The sequence below is a fragment of the Pan troglodytes genome, chromosome 13, assembly GCF_028858775.2.
Source record: "Pan troglodytes isolate AG18354 chromosome 13, NHGRI_mPanTro3-v2.0_pri, whole genome shotgun sequence".
Taxonomy (NCBI): domain Eukaryota; kingdom Metazoa; phylum Chordata; class Mammalia; order Primates; family Hominidae; genus Pan; species Pan troglodytes.
This window is the reverse complement of record NC_072411.2, coordinates 132690878-132707346: the sequence shown is the minus strand read 5'-3', so window position 1 is coordinate 132707346 and position 16469 is coordinate 132690878. Positions and strand designations below refer to the sequence as shown.

At 38.5% G+C, this 16469-nt stretch overlaps 1 protein-coding gene across 41 annotated transcripts in view; it reads right to left on the bottom strand.

The window, feature by feature from the left end:
* SP100 (SP100 nuclear antigen) overlaps positions 1 to 16469 on the bottom strand; it is a 129287-nt gene that overhangs the window by 91635 nt on the left and 21183 nt on the right. For 31 of the 41 annotated variants that reach the window (XM_054679503.2, XM_009444521.5, XM_063791681.1 and 28 more), the window contains 6 exons: positions 10707 to 10869; positions 9456 to 9624; positions 6881 to 6964; positions 4634 to 4696; positions 4074 to 4223; positions 3527 to 3610 (listed from right to left, as the gene is read on the bottom strand). In XM_054679503.2, coding sequence (XP_054535478.1) covers positions 3527 to 3610; positions 4074 to 4223; positions 4634 to 4696; positions 6881 to 6964; positions 9456 to 9624; positions 10707 to 10869 — 713 coding nt within the window. Of the gene's footprint in view, positions 1 to 3526; positions 3611 to 4073; positions 4224 to 4633; positions 4697 to 6880; positions 6965 to 9455; positions 9625 to 10706; positions 10870 to 13248; positions 13331 to 16469 lie in introns of all 41 variants that reach the window. The other 10 variants (XM_054679502.2, XM_016950643.4, XM_054679501.2 and 7 more) reach the window with 3 other exon arrangements.

The following is a 16469-nucleotide window of genomic DNA, read 5'->3' as shown; positions in this document are numbered from 1 at the left end:
GAACACTACAAGAAAAGAAAATTATAGGCCACTATCCTTGATAAACGTATATGAAAAATCCTCAACAAAATACTATCAAATTCAGTAGCACATTAAACACCATGATCAAATAAGATTTATCACTGGGATGCAAGAATGGTTTAACATATACATATCTAAACGGTCATACACCACATTAATAGAATGAAGGACAAAAACCATATGATCATCTCAATAGATGTAGAAAAAGCATTTGACAAAATTCAACATTTTTTCATGATAAAAACTCTCAGCAAAATAGATATAGAAGAAATGTATCTCAGGACAATAGTGGCCATACATGACAAGCCCACAGCTAGTACCATACTTAATGACAAAAAACTGAAAGATTTCCCTCTAAGGTTAGAAACAAGAGTAGGATGCTGATATGGTCTTGCTGTGTCCCCACCCAAACTCATCTTGAATTGTAGTTCCCATAACCCCCACATGTCATGGGAAGGACTTAGTGGGAGGTAATTGAGTCATGGGGGCAGTTACCTCAATGCTGTTCTCACAACAGTGAGTGAGTTCTCACAAGATCTGATGGTTTTATAAGGAACTTGTCCCCCCTTTGCACTGTACTTCTCCTTGCTGCTGCCATGTAAAGAAGGACGTGTTTGCTTCCCCTTTTCTGCCAGGATTGTAAGTTTCCTGAGGCCTCTCCAGCCATGCTGAACTCTGAGTCAATTAAACCCCTTTCCTTTATAAATTATCCAGTCTTTTATTAGCAGTGTGAGGATGGACCAATACAGATTGCCCATTCTCACTTCTATTCAACATGTTACTGCAAGTCCTAGCCAGAACAATTAGGCAGGCAAAAGAAATAAAAGGCATTCAAATTGGAAAGGAAGAAGTTTTAAATTGTCCTTATTTGCAGATGACCTGATCTTATATATACAAAATCCTGAAGGCTCCACCAAAAAAAAAAAAAAAAAAAAAAAAAAAACTGCTAGAACTAATAAACAAATTCAGTAAAGTGGCAGGATACAAACGCAACATACAAAAATCAGTTGCATTTTTATGCACTAACAATAAACTCTCTGAAAAACATATCAAGAAAACAATCCAATTTACAATAACTGCAATAAATACTTAAGAAATAATTTAACTAAGGAGGTGAAATATGCACACACGGAAAATGCTAAGGCATTGATGAAAGAAACTGAAGAAGAAAGAAATGAAAAGACACCCCATGTTCATGGATTGGAGGAATTAATATTGTTAAAATGTCCAGACAACTCGAAGTCCTCTAAAGATTCAGTGCAATACCTATAAAAATTCCAATGGCGGCCAGGTGCAGTGGCTCACGCCTGTAATCCCAGCATCTAGGAGTTTGAGGTGGGTGGATCGCCTGAGGTCAGGAGTTCAAGACCAGCCCGACCAACATGGTGAAACCTTGTCTCTACTAAATACAAAAAATTAGCTGGGCGTGGTGGAGTATGCCTGTAATCCCAGCTACTCAGGAGGCTGAGGCAGGATAATTACTTGAATCCGTGAGGTAGAGGTTGCAGTGAGCTGAGATTGCACCATTACATTCCAGCCTGGGCAACAAGAGCAAAACTCCATCTCAAAAAAAAAAAAATTCAAATGGCATTTTTGAGAAATAGAAAAACAATTAAAAAATTTGTGTGGAGGCACAAAAGACTCCAACTAGCCAAAGGAATTTTAAACAAAAAGAACAAAGCTGAAAGCATCACACTACCTGATTCAATATATACAGCAAAGCTATGTTAATCAAAAGAGCATGGTGCTTGCATAAAATAGACATGTAGAAAAATGGAACAAAATAGAGAGCTTGGATCCATGCATTTATGGTCAATTGATTTTCAGCAAAGGTGCCAAGAATATGCAATGGGTAAAGGATATCTATCTCTTTAATAAATGGTGTTGGGACAACTGGATATCCACATGCAGAAGAGTGAAATTTGACCCCATCTCATGCCATATTAAAAAATTAACTCAAAATGGACTAAATACTGAAATTTAATACCCAAGGTTGTAAAACTACTAGAAGAAAATATAGAGGAAAAGCTTCACGACATTGGTCTGAGCAAATATTTTTTGGGTATAACACCAGAAGCACAATCACAAAAGCAAAAAGAACTGGGATTACATCAAACTAAAAAGCTTCTGCATAGGCAAGGAAACAATCAACAGAGTGAAGAGACAACCTACAGAATGGGAAAAAATATTTGCAAACCATGTGTCTGATAAGGATTATTATCCAAAATACATAAGGAGCTCAAACAACTCAATATTAAATACAAACAAACAAACAGATTTTTAAATGGGCAAAGGACCTGAATAAACATTTCTTAAGGGAACACATGCAAATGGCTAACAGGTATGTGAAAAAATGCCCTGCCTCAGATATCATCAAGAAAATGCAAACTAAAACCACAATGAACATCACCACATACTGGTTAGAATGGTTATTATCAAAAAGACTAAAGATAACAAATGTTGGTGAGGATGTGCAGAGAAGGGAACCTTTGTACACTGTTGGTGGGAATGTAAATTGCTACAATCACTAAGAAAAACAGTATTGAGTGTCCTCAAATAAATAAAAAGTAGAACTACCCATACAATCCATGAATTTCGCTACTGAATATATATTCGAAGGATATGAAATCAGTACAGATGCTCCTAGAGTTACGATGGGACTACATTTCCATAAACCTACCATAAATTGAACACATCATAAGTCAAAAATGCATTTAATACTTCAATAAACCCATTGTAAAGTTGAAAATCATATGTCTAACCATCATAAATCAGGGACCATCTGTATATGGAAGAGATATCTGCTCTCCCATGTTCATTGCAGCAGTATTCACAATAGCCAAGATACAGAAACAACCTAAGTACCCATCAGTGGGTGAATGGATAAAGAAAATATATACACAATGAAATACATCTACACACTGAAATACTATCTAGCCTTTGAAAAGGAAGAAATCCTGTTATTTGCAACAACAACCATGAACCTGGAGGATATTATGTTATGTAAAATAAGACAGGCATGGAAAGACATATATGACATCTCACTTATATGTAGAGTGTAAAAAAGATGAATTTATAGAAGTTGAGAGTATATGGTGGTAACAGAGGCTGGGGATATGAGGAAGAGGACTGGGGAGATGTTGGTCAAAGGACACAAAATTTTAGTTAAATAAGAGAAATACATTAAGAGATCTTTTATACAACACGATTAATATAGTTAATAATGTATTGTATTCTTAAAAATTACTGAGAGAATAGATTTTGTGTTATCACCACAAAAATGATAAGTACGTGAGGTAATATTTATGCTAATTAGCTCTAATTAGCCTTTTCACAATGTGTACATATTTCAAAACAACATGTAATGATAAATACATCCAGCTTTTAATCTGGTAATTTTAAAAAGCGGTTACGATGGTAAAACAACAACCAACCAACCAACCAACCAAATGTATAGCATCTGAATAAGAAAGGAAAGAAAATAGGCAAGGTAAGCAATAATTACTTTCTTCATCACAGGGCAACGGGCAGGGCATCTCCCTTTCAGCATCCCCATTATTCACTTGGACAGCAACTTGTTCGCAGGACTCTGGAGATAAACGAGATCACAGCTGAGATCCAGTAGAGCCTTGCTCTGTCCTGTTTCCATTTGGTTAGACCTCACCCTGCTTCTCCTTTCTTCTCCTGTTTCTACTTATACCCCTGTCTGCATATATTGCTGCGTGAAGGTGTTCGTGCTTCATTGGTTCCTGTCCAATCTCTCTCTTACTTTCTCCTTTTGCCTTTTGTTTCTGTCTCTCTTCTTTGGTGAGACTCTGCAACTCTTCCCCTTTCTCTCTCAGTTTTTTGCTTCTAGCTTTCTTCCTCCAGGTCTTTGTCATCAGTATGTCAGTGTATCAGGCTCATCTGTATATCAGGCCCCCTCTGTGTCTATGTGATTTTCCCCTGCTTGTTAAACAGGTGTCTCCTTGCATTGTGCATTAGACTCTTCCTCTGCCACCAGGCAGGGCCCCTTGGCTCCTCCCCATTCATGCAAACCCAGTCAGTCTTACCTGTTGGCTCAGCCTTTTGAGCACATTGTTCATTTGTTTGTTGGCTTCCTAGCGAATCATCTTTGTCACTGGTTGTATCTTTTCTCTTTGCATTTATCTGTTCTGTTTCACAGGGGTGCTCTGAGAGTCCATTTTCAGGTGGGGTTGTACCTAAACCACGGTTTGATTCACAGGTATTTTATTTGCCCTCTGCTGCCTGTCACTCCCCTCCAACCACTACAGCACGGGCCACTGATGGACGTAAGGTCAAGGCACCAAGGCAACAGCCAGATTCAAGCAGATGCAGGCAGAAAATGGTGAAGCAGGCACATGGGTAAAACGACCAGGCTCAGCGGCAGCAGGAACCAGCAGCAAGTGTGATTAAGGGGTGTGGGAGGAAGAAACCCTCCTAGGCAACCTAGAGGATGAGGACTTGTTATTTAAATCCCAGAAATGGAAAAACTGTAGATGCAAAACCTGAAAATTCTGGACAATCATTAACACAAAGAGGCAACCCCACAGCACATTCCAGAATGGGGCAAGAATAGCAGAGGCTCAAAGAGTAGTAAACAGGAACAAACCAGCATGAGATGGGGAACCCGAAGGTGGCCAAGTCAGGCTTCGAAAAGAGTTTTCACCAGTTCCTGGCAGGAAGAAATTAGAAGTTTATTTCAGAAATCGAGGTATGGATTTTGCCATTCTCCCCTAATCCCTTTTTGGTCTCTGTAACGTAGGAGTTAAAGACCCCTTCTAGGTCTCAATGCAAAGGCCACCTGGAGCTGGCAGATGCTACCCAATTACTGAAGTCAGACTCCAGCCTTGAGAGTAGGGGACTGGGTCAGCTGCACCCCTGGATGACAGGGGCCTTGGCCAGACAACTCTGCTGAGTGTCCTCTGTGAGACACTCTGGTAACTGATAATGGCAGAGTGATCCTGCCTTTGTCCCCAGAGCTACCCTGCCCAGGGCCCTTAGCTCAGTTTCTTTGAAGTCCTGGTTGCCTCATGCCCACCCCCTTTCACACAATACCCTCCCTCTCCACATCTGTTCATGCTTTCTCATTGGCTTTTCCATGAGGACTCAGTGTCTGAGTAGCCTCTACTTCCTCCAGCTCTTGGTATTCTTTTTTTCTGGATCTTTTTGTCTGCAAATATTTCCTCATTTTTGTTTCATTTTTCTGTTTTTATTTTTTTAGATTGCCTGGATAGCACAGGGTTAGGAATGCAGGCTCTGGGGTAGAACATCTGGGTTTTTCCCTATTCATCTGACCCTATGTAAACTCCATTTGTGGTATCTCTGGATTTCAGTTACCTTATCTGCAAAACAGGCATATAAGTAATATTAATCTCCAATGGCTGTCATGAGCATTAAACCAACCGCCACAGAGTAGATGTTCAATCAAAGTGAGCTGTTAATGACAAGGTTATTTTTGTTGTCTTTTACCCCTTTTCACGGTTTCATTTCCCTTCCTTTGTCCTCTAGGTACTTACTTCCTCTTCCCATGTGCATCACTTCCTTTCTGAGTCTCTCTACATGACCGCCTTTCTCTTTGAATATTCCTGCTCTTGAACAACATCCTCACGTTTAAATTTGTCCCCTCTTCTGCCATCACCAAGTTTCTCCCGTGATATAAGAAATACACATTTCAGTCTTAATTCCCTGCTCCTGGCCAGAGCTCCTAAAACCCTAAAACATCCTAAGTCATTACAAGTGAAAAGAGCACTTTCTGTTATTCATAACAACCCCTTTTCGACCACACCTGGGTTTATGTTAATGAGGTAACTTTTGGAAAGCCCCTAAGGATTGGGGTGTGGTTGCCAGGGGAGCTGAACATGAGATTAGAGGGGTGGAACTTTCAGCTCCACCTCTTGACCTCCAGGGAGGGGAGAGGAGGGATGGAGGTTAATTTAATAATCAGGTGCCAATGATTTAATCAATCCAGGCTGTATAATGGAATGTCCATAAAGAACCCTAAGTGACTGGGTTCAGAAATCTTCTGGGTTGGCAAACACATGGAAGTGCCAGGAGAGTCGTGTCCCAGAGAGGGCAGAAGCTCTGTGCCCTTCCCCACGCTTTGCCCTATGCATTTCTTCCACTTGGCTCTTCTTGAGTTGTATCCTTTATAATAAATGTCAAATATAAGTCAACATTTCCATGAGCTCTGTGTGATCTACTAGGAAAGTATGAAAGCCAATGAAGGGCTTGTGGGAACCTCCAATTTACAGGCACAGGCCACAACCTGAGACTTGCAACTGGCATCTGAAGTGGGGGGCATTCTTATGGGAATGAGCCCTTAACCTGCAGAGTCTGTGCCAAGTCTGGGCAATTAGTGCCAGAATTCAATTAAATTATAAGATATCAGGTGGTATCTACAGAGAATTGGAGAACTGACTGATGTGGGGAGACCAATGACATGTTTGGTGTCAGAAGTGTTGTGAATATGACAGTACAGGTAAAACAGGAGCCTTTCTTTCCCCAGGGGTCTCCTCTTTGATGTTGACCACGGGCCACGGGCTGTGGTTCTTAACCCTTCGCAACTTCACACTGATCCCCTACAGGGACCTTTTTAAATTACAATTACTTCTAGGTAGTCGGCATCTGTAAATCTGGCCTACTGACACGCTTGGTTCTTATTCCCTCGTGGTTATTGAGCCAACTATGCCTTGTCATGGCCACTTCTCCAGGACCCTGCACCTGGTTAGGAGCTCATATAACCCCCTCCTTGACTTCTCCATAGTCCTTCCATATGTCTTCCCTGATTCACAATCTCCACTCAGAACCTTGGATCCCTAACCTCTCTTAGAAACAGCTTTTATTCTGTCATTTTTACCTTGTTCAAGACTTAGTTGGAGGCCGGACCTCTCCTCCCTCTCTTCTTCTTCACTTTCTTGGAGAGGCAATTTGTCATGGATTACTGAAGAGTGGGAGAGAGAAGAAGCAATTAGAGATCTACAGGGACCAGGGACAATGTCTGGAAATCATGCTTTTAGGAATTTCCAGCCCTTGGGTGACTCAGAGCTCAGAGGGTTCCACATGACCTAAAGTTCTCCCGTCATCCCCTGGGACAGAGAAGAGAAGACCCCAACAATGAAGGCTTTATTGTCCTACACAAAAAGGAGACATTCAAGATTTAAGGATAAAGGAGTAATGGAAACATTGTGAGCTGTGTTACCCTCAAAATTGTCAGATGGCAGAGTAGGCATATATCAAGTGTAAGGAAGAAACTGGGGAATTCCCTGGGGAGAAGGTCTCAAGTCCTAGAGAGATTCCACTTTTTTATAATCAGCCAGGTGCAGTGGCTCACACCTGTAATCACAGAAAATCAGCCAGGTGCAGTGGCTCACACCTGTAATCACAGCACTTTGGGAGGCCGATGCAGGAGGATTGCTTGAGCCCAGGATTTTGAGACCAGCCTGGGCCACATAGCTGGACCTCATCTCTGAAAAGAAAAATAAAATTAGCTGGATGTGGTGTTGCACACCTATGGTCCCAGCTACTCAAGAGGCTGAGGTGGGAGGATCACTAGAGCCCAGGACGTTGGGGCTGCAGCGAGCTGAGATTATGCCACTGTACTCCAGCCTGGGCAACAGATTGGAACTGTCTCAAAAAACATAAATAAATAAAAAATAAATGAGAAAAACCTCAACATCTTTAAAGATGAGCCTAGAAACAGGAGAATGTTGTCTTAATTGGGTCAGGGAGGATGAACAGTTCTCAAATAAACACAACAGAGGACACAGGGGCAGCTTGTGTGGACTTCAGGGTCCGAGAGTCAGCAGCATCCCCCTGATGGTGGGTGGGCTTGCTGCGCTGGGTGGGGCGGTGGGCGGTGCTGTCCCAGGTCAGTGACAGTGAGCCTCAGGGCAGGTCACCCAAGCACAAGGAGCGCCAGAAACTAAGACGTGAGTTGTGGGCACTGGAACTAGGAAGGGGGATCCCTGCAGTCCATGGAGAGGAACAGAGCCCCTGAGAATGTGGGCAGTAAAGGTAGCACCATTCCCTTCATCCCCGCAGCCTGGACCATCCTGCTTACAAACATAACATTGACTCAAAATTTGTGCCCAGGTATTTGATTTCCTTTTATTCCTTTTCTGACTTGAATTTTTGCTATAGAAATTATTTTATTATTAATTTAGATAAGGTTAGTATTGACACAAATCAATAAGCCATATACAACTACTGCTTACACTTCTTTCCTTGTTTATAAACCTGCAGTATTTCTTGATTGCCTAGCGAGTAAACTTCAAATTCCTTAGCTTTAAATTCCAGACCTTTCAATATCTTCCTCCAATTGATCTAAGTCAACTTCTATACTGCTTCTCACTCTCAGATTTAGCCAAATCTAATTTGTCCTGTTTTGCAGACATGTTTTCATACTTTTATTCCAGTTCCCATAGCATCCACCATCTTCAGGGCATGTGCCCATTTTTCTTGTGATGTCTCTATCTCTTATTTGGAGAACTGGGTTGAGATTAAACTGTGTGGGAATAAAAAGTTTTCCAGGCAAGTAAAAAAAATTGGAGGACATCTTTAACGTGTACCATTTTAATAGTATATATTATGCATTCTCAGGAAAAAGGTCAAGAATGAAACCTTTAGTTTGGTATAGCACCAAAAATAGTCCCTGGCAGAGTAATCAGTTTTGTCAATCTTTGTTTCACCCCTTGTGGATAAAGCGTTAGCAAAACCACTTCTGCTTCATTGAAGGCAAACTTGACCCAGGGTTAACTTTCTTGCTCATATTCTGGAAACCTAATAAAGGTAGCCTTTTTTGCAGTGTTACTAGGCAAACACTGAGGTTAGAAATGACCCATAACGGGTTGACTGGGACTATATATGGACAATAAATACCTGTGGGGAAGCCATAGTTGTGGTCTTCCTTCAATTGGTAACTCTTGTAACTCAGCTTGCTCCTGTAACTCAGCTTGCCCCTTAGGGCGTCCTGAAAGCTGTGACTGTGGAGTTGTTACAAGAGACATACACTCCCACAGGCATGTGGTGCTGAGCCAAGGTGGATCCTGCACCCACAGCTAAGCTGTCACTCAGGGCAGGTAGTAGTCAATTTGGTGGACTGCTATGTAGACCACTGCAAGGGCTCCCACTGAAGATAAGAAGCTGCCCTGTTGGGATTCTGTTTCTTATCCTATACTCTTCTAAGTAAATCTGATGCCAGTGTGGCTCTGGTTGTCCTGTGAGTCTAAGTGGCCAGTGAAGCAGACCTCCGGGTACTTGTTTTACCATAGCCATACGCCATGAGCTAAGAGAAGACTCATGACATGTCTGTTTTGTTAACTACTCTATGCCCACTGCCCAACACAACATGTCACACATGGTAGGAGATCAGTATATACTTATTGAAAAAACTTGGCCCTGGAAATAAAAAGGTAGATAATAAATTTAATTACCATTTTCGAAGCCTTTATAAATGTGAATTAAATCGGGGTATTCCTGCATGTTGACATCGCTGAACAGTGCTTCCAGAACTGGCAGGTTAAATGTCTTCTCCAGTTCACTGAGAACATTGTACACCACTCTCTGTACAGGGACCAGGTTTCTACAAGAATCTTGAGAATCCTTAAAAAATATTGAATGGAGAAAATCTAAATAAAGACTTCCAAGTCACAGAAGAGCTCTAGAAAGGAATTCTATGGTTACTGTATTCTAATTTCTCTACATAGGTATTTTCATGTGAAGTTCTATACTTTTTACTCATTTGTATAACCAGTAATGAAAGAAGTAAGTCCCTTGTCCTTAAAAATGCCCACTGATGAGCCTGATTGCTTCACCCTCATTTACATTAGATGCAAAAAGGGGAAACTTGGAAGGATAAAAGTGGGCTCAAGGTCCTTTAAGAGCCTTATCCGTATGTTTTTAGGATAGACGTAGCAGGCAATTGATGAGTGGCTGTTTTGTTGGCTGGACAACCCCTGCTCTTCCCCCAAGACTGATTTGGCCTGAAGGGCCCAAGGAAACCAGGCAACCAGTCTCCCCTTGCTGTGAAGTTGGCCACAGAGGAAGCATATTCATAGCCAGAGACGACTCGCTGCTCTGTATCTCCAACAGGGCCTATGGGTGGAATTTACCCATATTCCAAGACTCCAGAAATGCACACACAAAAAAAAGGAAACAAAAAGAAAACAAATGTGTTGGAGAAAGAATAACAAGCATCTACCTCCAAATTTGTCCTCTCTAGACATCAATTCCCTGTGGGTTTTAATGTTCCCAGATCTAGGCATTTTAAATTGATGTTAACTGGAAGAAAATGCTGTGTCAATTGCTATTTCAAGTAAATCACTTCATTAAAATTATTTTTAAGTTTTAGTTTATGTTATAGTGTATGAATTCTACAAAATATTGTACATTTATGGAGAACACCTGTTTCCATTCCAGTTTCTCTAGTACCATTCACTCCAACTCCAGAGGGCACCATGGAACACCATTTCCTCAGCTGGAAATGGGACCATCTCCGGTGACCTCTGCTTCTCCTCTCCTTTTCTACTTTACAGGAGCACTTACAGAAACACTTGAAAAAGTTCCCCACTCATAGGAGACCTGTCAGTTAGCAAATTGTACCCTGAAGTTTTGGTCTACGATATCAAAGCATAACTTACTTTGGGGCTGCTTTACCAGATCGTGACATAATAAACTTTACTTACTTCAAACATTTTATTTGTGATGAGATCACGATCACGGAGGCCCTCGAGGAATGGAAATGTCTTTTTTATTGCATTTGAAATCTCCACCTTATTTCTTTTGAAGTGCTTGAATACAATGTCATAGAGCAGCCTGTCATCTACACCCTGGTCTTCCGTGAACATCCTAGGGAAAAAGGACACCATGTGAAAATGGTCATCAAGATTCTGAGATGTTTGTGGAGGCTGTAAGAGTTTGCATATAAGGGACACGCTACAAAGAACGAACATATATAAATTAGGTGGTCCTCAGTAGAGGCCAGAAAAAATGCAATTGAAGCAACAAAAAAGATGTAATAGAAGAAATGGAGGTTGTGAAAAACTAATATAGAGGACTGAAAAAGTTCTGTCTAAACTGAACAAAGCCATTGTAAAGATACCTTCACCTAACCACATATGGAATATTTTTTGAAATAAAAATTAAATTCCTACAGAATCTAGGTGGAATAAGCAGGTCATCCACAGAGAAATGAAAAACAATGGAATAAAAATAAAATCTAACCTTGAATGTGCATCTTAATCAACTGAGAGAAAACAAATCTGAGAAAGATGAAAATAACATGTCCTTCTCTAATCTGTAGCTGTTAAGAAAGAAATATAATCCTACATCATTAATTCATAAATAATACAATGCAGTTTAATAATAATAATGATACCACATTATTGAGAATTTCATGAGAATATCAATGATATCTCCTAGAATGCCTGATTCTACTTTGTATTAATATCAATCTCTCTGTATTATTGTTATATATGGTGAATCATTTTAGGCATCTGAATTTCAGAAATTTTGCCGTTTCCTATGAAAGTAATTTTAAAGTTGAATCTCTAATTCTGGTTCTTAGCTGATTACTTTATTGCTCTGACAATGTTTTAGCCAACATCTCAGTATTTCTTAATATTATGAAAACTTATGAGCCCTTCCTTCCCAACCAGAAGAGTATTATTGGCACTTTCCAGTATCTAACATGAGGCAGGAAACAATAATGTTACATTATTGTTTTGATTTTCTGTAAAAAAAGTTTCTGGCTAAAGATTACTAAAATGATAACAAAGGAATTAGATTCACAATGACAAAGAGAATGGCAGAGGACAATGAGCAGATAAGAGATTTCAAGTAAAATCTTGAAGGTGAAAAGTGGTCAGAAAAGTGCTAGTTGCAATAGCAGGTAGGGGATGGATGCTTTCAGAGGTTAGGAATCATGGTGCCCCACAGAATTTGTAAGAAACAATGGAGATTTGAAGGGAGACACAGAGCCAAAAACTGATGTGTTATTTGAGAAATGAACAGAACAGTGTGTGCCCTGCCCGTCAACCCACATCCTGACCATATGCAACCAGGCAGTCTCTCAGGGCAACCACTGCTGTCATTTTTTCCATCATATCTTAATACTGCCCGCTACCGGATTTTGTGTAAATGGGATAAAAGGTATATATGCTTTTGTGTCTGCCTTCTTTTGCTTATCATTCATGTTGATGTGTTGAACAGTAGTTTGTTCATTTTTGTTGTTGAGTGGCATTCCATTGTGTGAATATACCACAATCTGCTTATTCAATTTTCTGTTCATGGTCATTGGAGTTGATTCCACTTTGAGACTAGTATAAACAAAATTGCTGCTCTTGTACAAGTCTTTTTGTGGCAAGATGTTTTCACTTATCTTGCGTAAATATGTAGCAGTGGAATTGCTGGGTCATTGTGTAAGAGTACATTTAACCACTTAAGAACCTGCCAAACTGTTTTTCAAAGACTATCAGAGATAGCCTTTCTAGTTTTAGCCATTCCAGTGTGTGTGATGTGATATGTCATTTTCATTTTAATTTGTATTTCTTTAATGATAAAATGATGTCAAGCACATTTTCATGTGTTAATTGGCAATTTATTTTTTGTAAAGTGTCTGTTCAAGTCTTTGGCCCATTTATATTATTCAATTTTACTTATTGATGGGTAGGCATTTTTTAAATATATTATGGATAGAAGTGTTTTGTCTGATTTATGTATTGTGAATATTTTCACCCAGTCTGTAGCTTCTCTTTCATTTTCTTAATCATGTCTTTTGATGGGAAGAAATCTGTAATTTTGATGAAATCCAATTTATTATTTTTTTCTTTTATAATTAATGACTTTAGTGTACTTTCTAAGAAATATTTGCCTACTCCAAGGTCATGAAAATATTCAAAAAACAATTTACCATATTAGCATGGGTTTATATATGTACTTTCTATGCTATACCATTGATCTATTTGTCTACCCTTATGCTGATAAGATTTTGCCTTAAATATCATGGCTTAACAAAAGTCTTGAAGTCAATTAGAAAAGATTGTCTTGGATTTTCTAGATTCTTTGCTTTTATACATTACCTTTTCAAATCAATTAGTCAATTTCTTCAAGAAAAAACTTTAGGACTTTTTTTTGGATTTGAATTGAAGCTACAGATAAATTTGGGGGAGATGACAACAACATTGAGCTTCCAATCTGTTAACATTGTATATCTCTCCATTTACTTACATGTGTTTAATTTTACCCAGCACTGCTTATAGTTTTTAGAAGTCATGTACATCTTTCATTAAATTTATTCCTCTCCAAAAACCTATTGAAATAAAAAATTTAATTTAATTAAATTTAAAAAATAATAAATTTATTCCGAGTTATTTTATTGTTTTGGTGTTACTTTAAATGATAATGCTTTTCAAATTCCTTATTACTATTATATGAAAATATAATTGGTTTGAAACGTATTAACCATGAATTTATGGCATTGCTAAATTCATGTAGTATTTCTAGTAAATTATTTATAGATTTCCTTTGTATTTTAAAGAAAATAATTATATCATGAACAAATAGACTGATTTACTGTTTCTTCCCAAACAATTATTTCCGTTTTTTGGTCTCATTTCACTGGTTAGGAGTTTGAATACAATGTTGAAGAGAAGTGATGAGAGTGGACTTCCTTGCCTTATTTCCAATTTCAAGGAAGAAGCACTCAGCAGCACCATTAAGTGTGATGTTTGCTATACCTTTATACATATTCCTGCTTCTTTCTTTCCTTCCTTCCTTCTTTCCTTTCTAAAAGATTTGAAAATAACTACTGATTGAGTGAAATCAGACCTTATAAAACCTTATGTAACACTGAAAATAAAAATAAAAAGCAGACATAGTTTGCATTTTTAGAGAGATAAAACAAGGAAAACAATGAGTTGTAAAAGATAAAACAGGAAGTCCTAGCCCGAGCAGTCAGACAAAAGAAAGAAATAAAGGGCATCCTAATCGGTAAAGAGGAAGTCAAACTTGAGTCACTGTTCACCAATGATATGATTAGTATCCTAAGATATAGATCTGATAAATGAATTCAGTTAAGTTTCAGGATACAAAATCATCAGTAGCACTGCTATACGCCAACAATGATCAAGCTGAGAATCAAATCAAATCCCTTTTACAACAGCTGCAAAAAAATAAATAAATAAAAAATAAACCAAAAAAACAAAGCAAAACAACAACAACAACAACAACAAAAATCCAAAAAACCTTAGGATATACCTAACCAAGGAGGTGAAAGATCTCTATGAGGAGAACTACAAAACACTGCTGAAAGAAATCACAGATGACACAAGCAAATGGAAACACATTCCATGCTCATAGATGGGTAAAATCAATATTGTGAAAATGATCATACTGCCCAAAAGCAATCTACAGATTCAATGCAATTCCCATCAAAACACCATCATCATTATTCACAGAACTAGAAAAAACAATCCTAAAATTCATATGGAATCAAAAAAGGGCCCACATTGCCAAAGCAAGACTAAGCAAAAATTCCAGAATCTATAAATAACTCAAACAAATCAGCAAGAAAAAATTCAGATAATCTTATCAAAAAGTGGGCAAAGGATATGAATAGACAGTTCTCAAAAGAAGATATGCAAATGGCCAAGAAATATATGAAAAAATTCTCAACATCACTAATTATCAGGGAAATGCAAATCAAAACCACAATGCGATACCACCTTACTTCTGCAAGAAAGACCATAATTAAAAAATAAAAACATGATAGATGTTGGCGTGGATGTGGTGAAAAGGGAACACTTTTACACTGCTGGTGGGAATGTAAACTATTACAACTGCTGTGGAAAACAGTATGAAGATTCCTTAAAGAACTATCATTTGATCCAGCAATCCCACTACTGGGTCTCTACCTAGAGGAAAATAAGTCATGATATGAAAAAGACATTTGCACACGCATTTATAGTAGCACAATTAGCAATTGAGAAAATGTGGAACAAGTCTAAATGCCCACTAATCAATGAGTAGATAAAGAAATGTGACATATATATGTATATATACACATATACATGTATACACACATATATATACCATATATATGTGTGTGTGTGTGTATATATATATATATACACACACACACACCATGGAGTACTACTCAGCCATAAAAAGGAATGCAATAATGGTGTTCTCAGCATCCTGGATGGAGTTGGAGACCATTATTCTAAGTGAAGCAACTCAGGAATGGAACCAAGTATCGTTATGTTCTCACTTATTAGTGGGAGTTAAGCTATGAGAATGCAAAGGCATAAGAATGATACAATGGACCTTGGGGACTCAGGGGAAAGGGTGGGAGGGGAGTGACAGATAAAAGAATACACATTGAGTTCAGTGTACACTGCTTGGGTGACAGATGCACCAAAATCTCAGAAATCACCACTAATGAACTTATCCATGTAACCAAAACCACCTGTTCCCCCAAAACTACTGAAATGAAATAAAGACAAAATGGAAAAAGTATGAAAAATTATTTAAACAGAATGTAAAAGAAAAATGATATTGAAAGGCAATATTAATAATATTGAAAAAGAAGCATCAATATTGATGATATCGATATTGACTGGAATCAAAGAGAATCCAACTAAAGACACAACTAAGAAAAAATGACACAAAAAATGTTGAAATTGAAAATCAGCAAGTTATGGTATGCAACTGTAAATAAAACAAAAAGCAAGACTGTTCCCATTTAATGTCAAATCAAAATTCAAGAAACAAATCATGAGACAAATGTTTTACAGGCATTGAAAAACAATTCACCCCTGTTTTTTGATTCTTTACATATACAAAAATGGACAAAGTATACAGGCTCTGGATAAATTAATGAGTGATTTAATATTTAATCTTGTGACTTAAAAACAGAGAACACGGCTGGGCGCAGTGGCTCATGCCTGTAATCCCAGAGCTTTAGGAGGCTGAGGCGGGCGGATCACGAGGTCAGGAGTTCAAGACCAGCCTGACCAACATAGTGAAACCCCATCTCACTAAAAATACAAAAATTAGCCAGGCATGGTGGTGCATGCCTGTAATCCCAGCTACTCGGGAGGCTGAGGCAGGAGAATTGCTTGAATCTGGGAGGTGGAGGATGCAGTGAGCCTCTGCACTCCAGCCTGGGTGACAGAGCAAGACTCTGTCCCAAACAACAACAACAACAAAACAAAACAAAACAACAAAAAAAGAAAAAACAGAGAACACATATTTCTCAATACCCTTGAAATATATATCAATATTCAGCATAATCTTAGCCACAAAAGAAGTCACAAAAAGTTATAATCACTAGAAGTGAAACAGACTTCATATAGAAAATAAATTACTTAAGATTTTAGAAAACAAAAGAAAACGCACTGTGTTGGATCAAAGATGAAATAAAACTTGTAGTTAGAGGTTATTTAGAA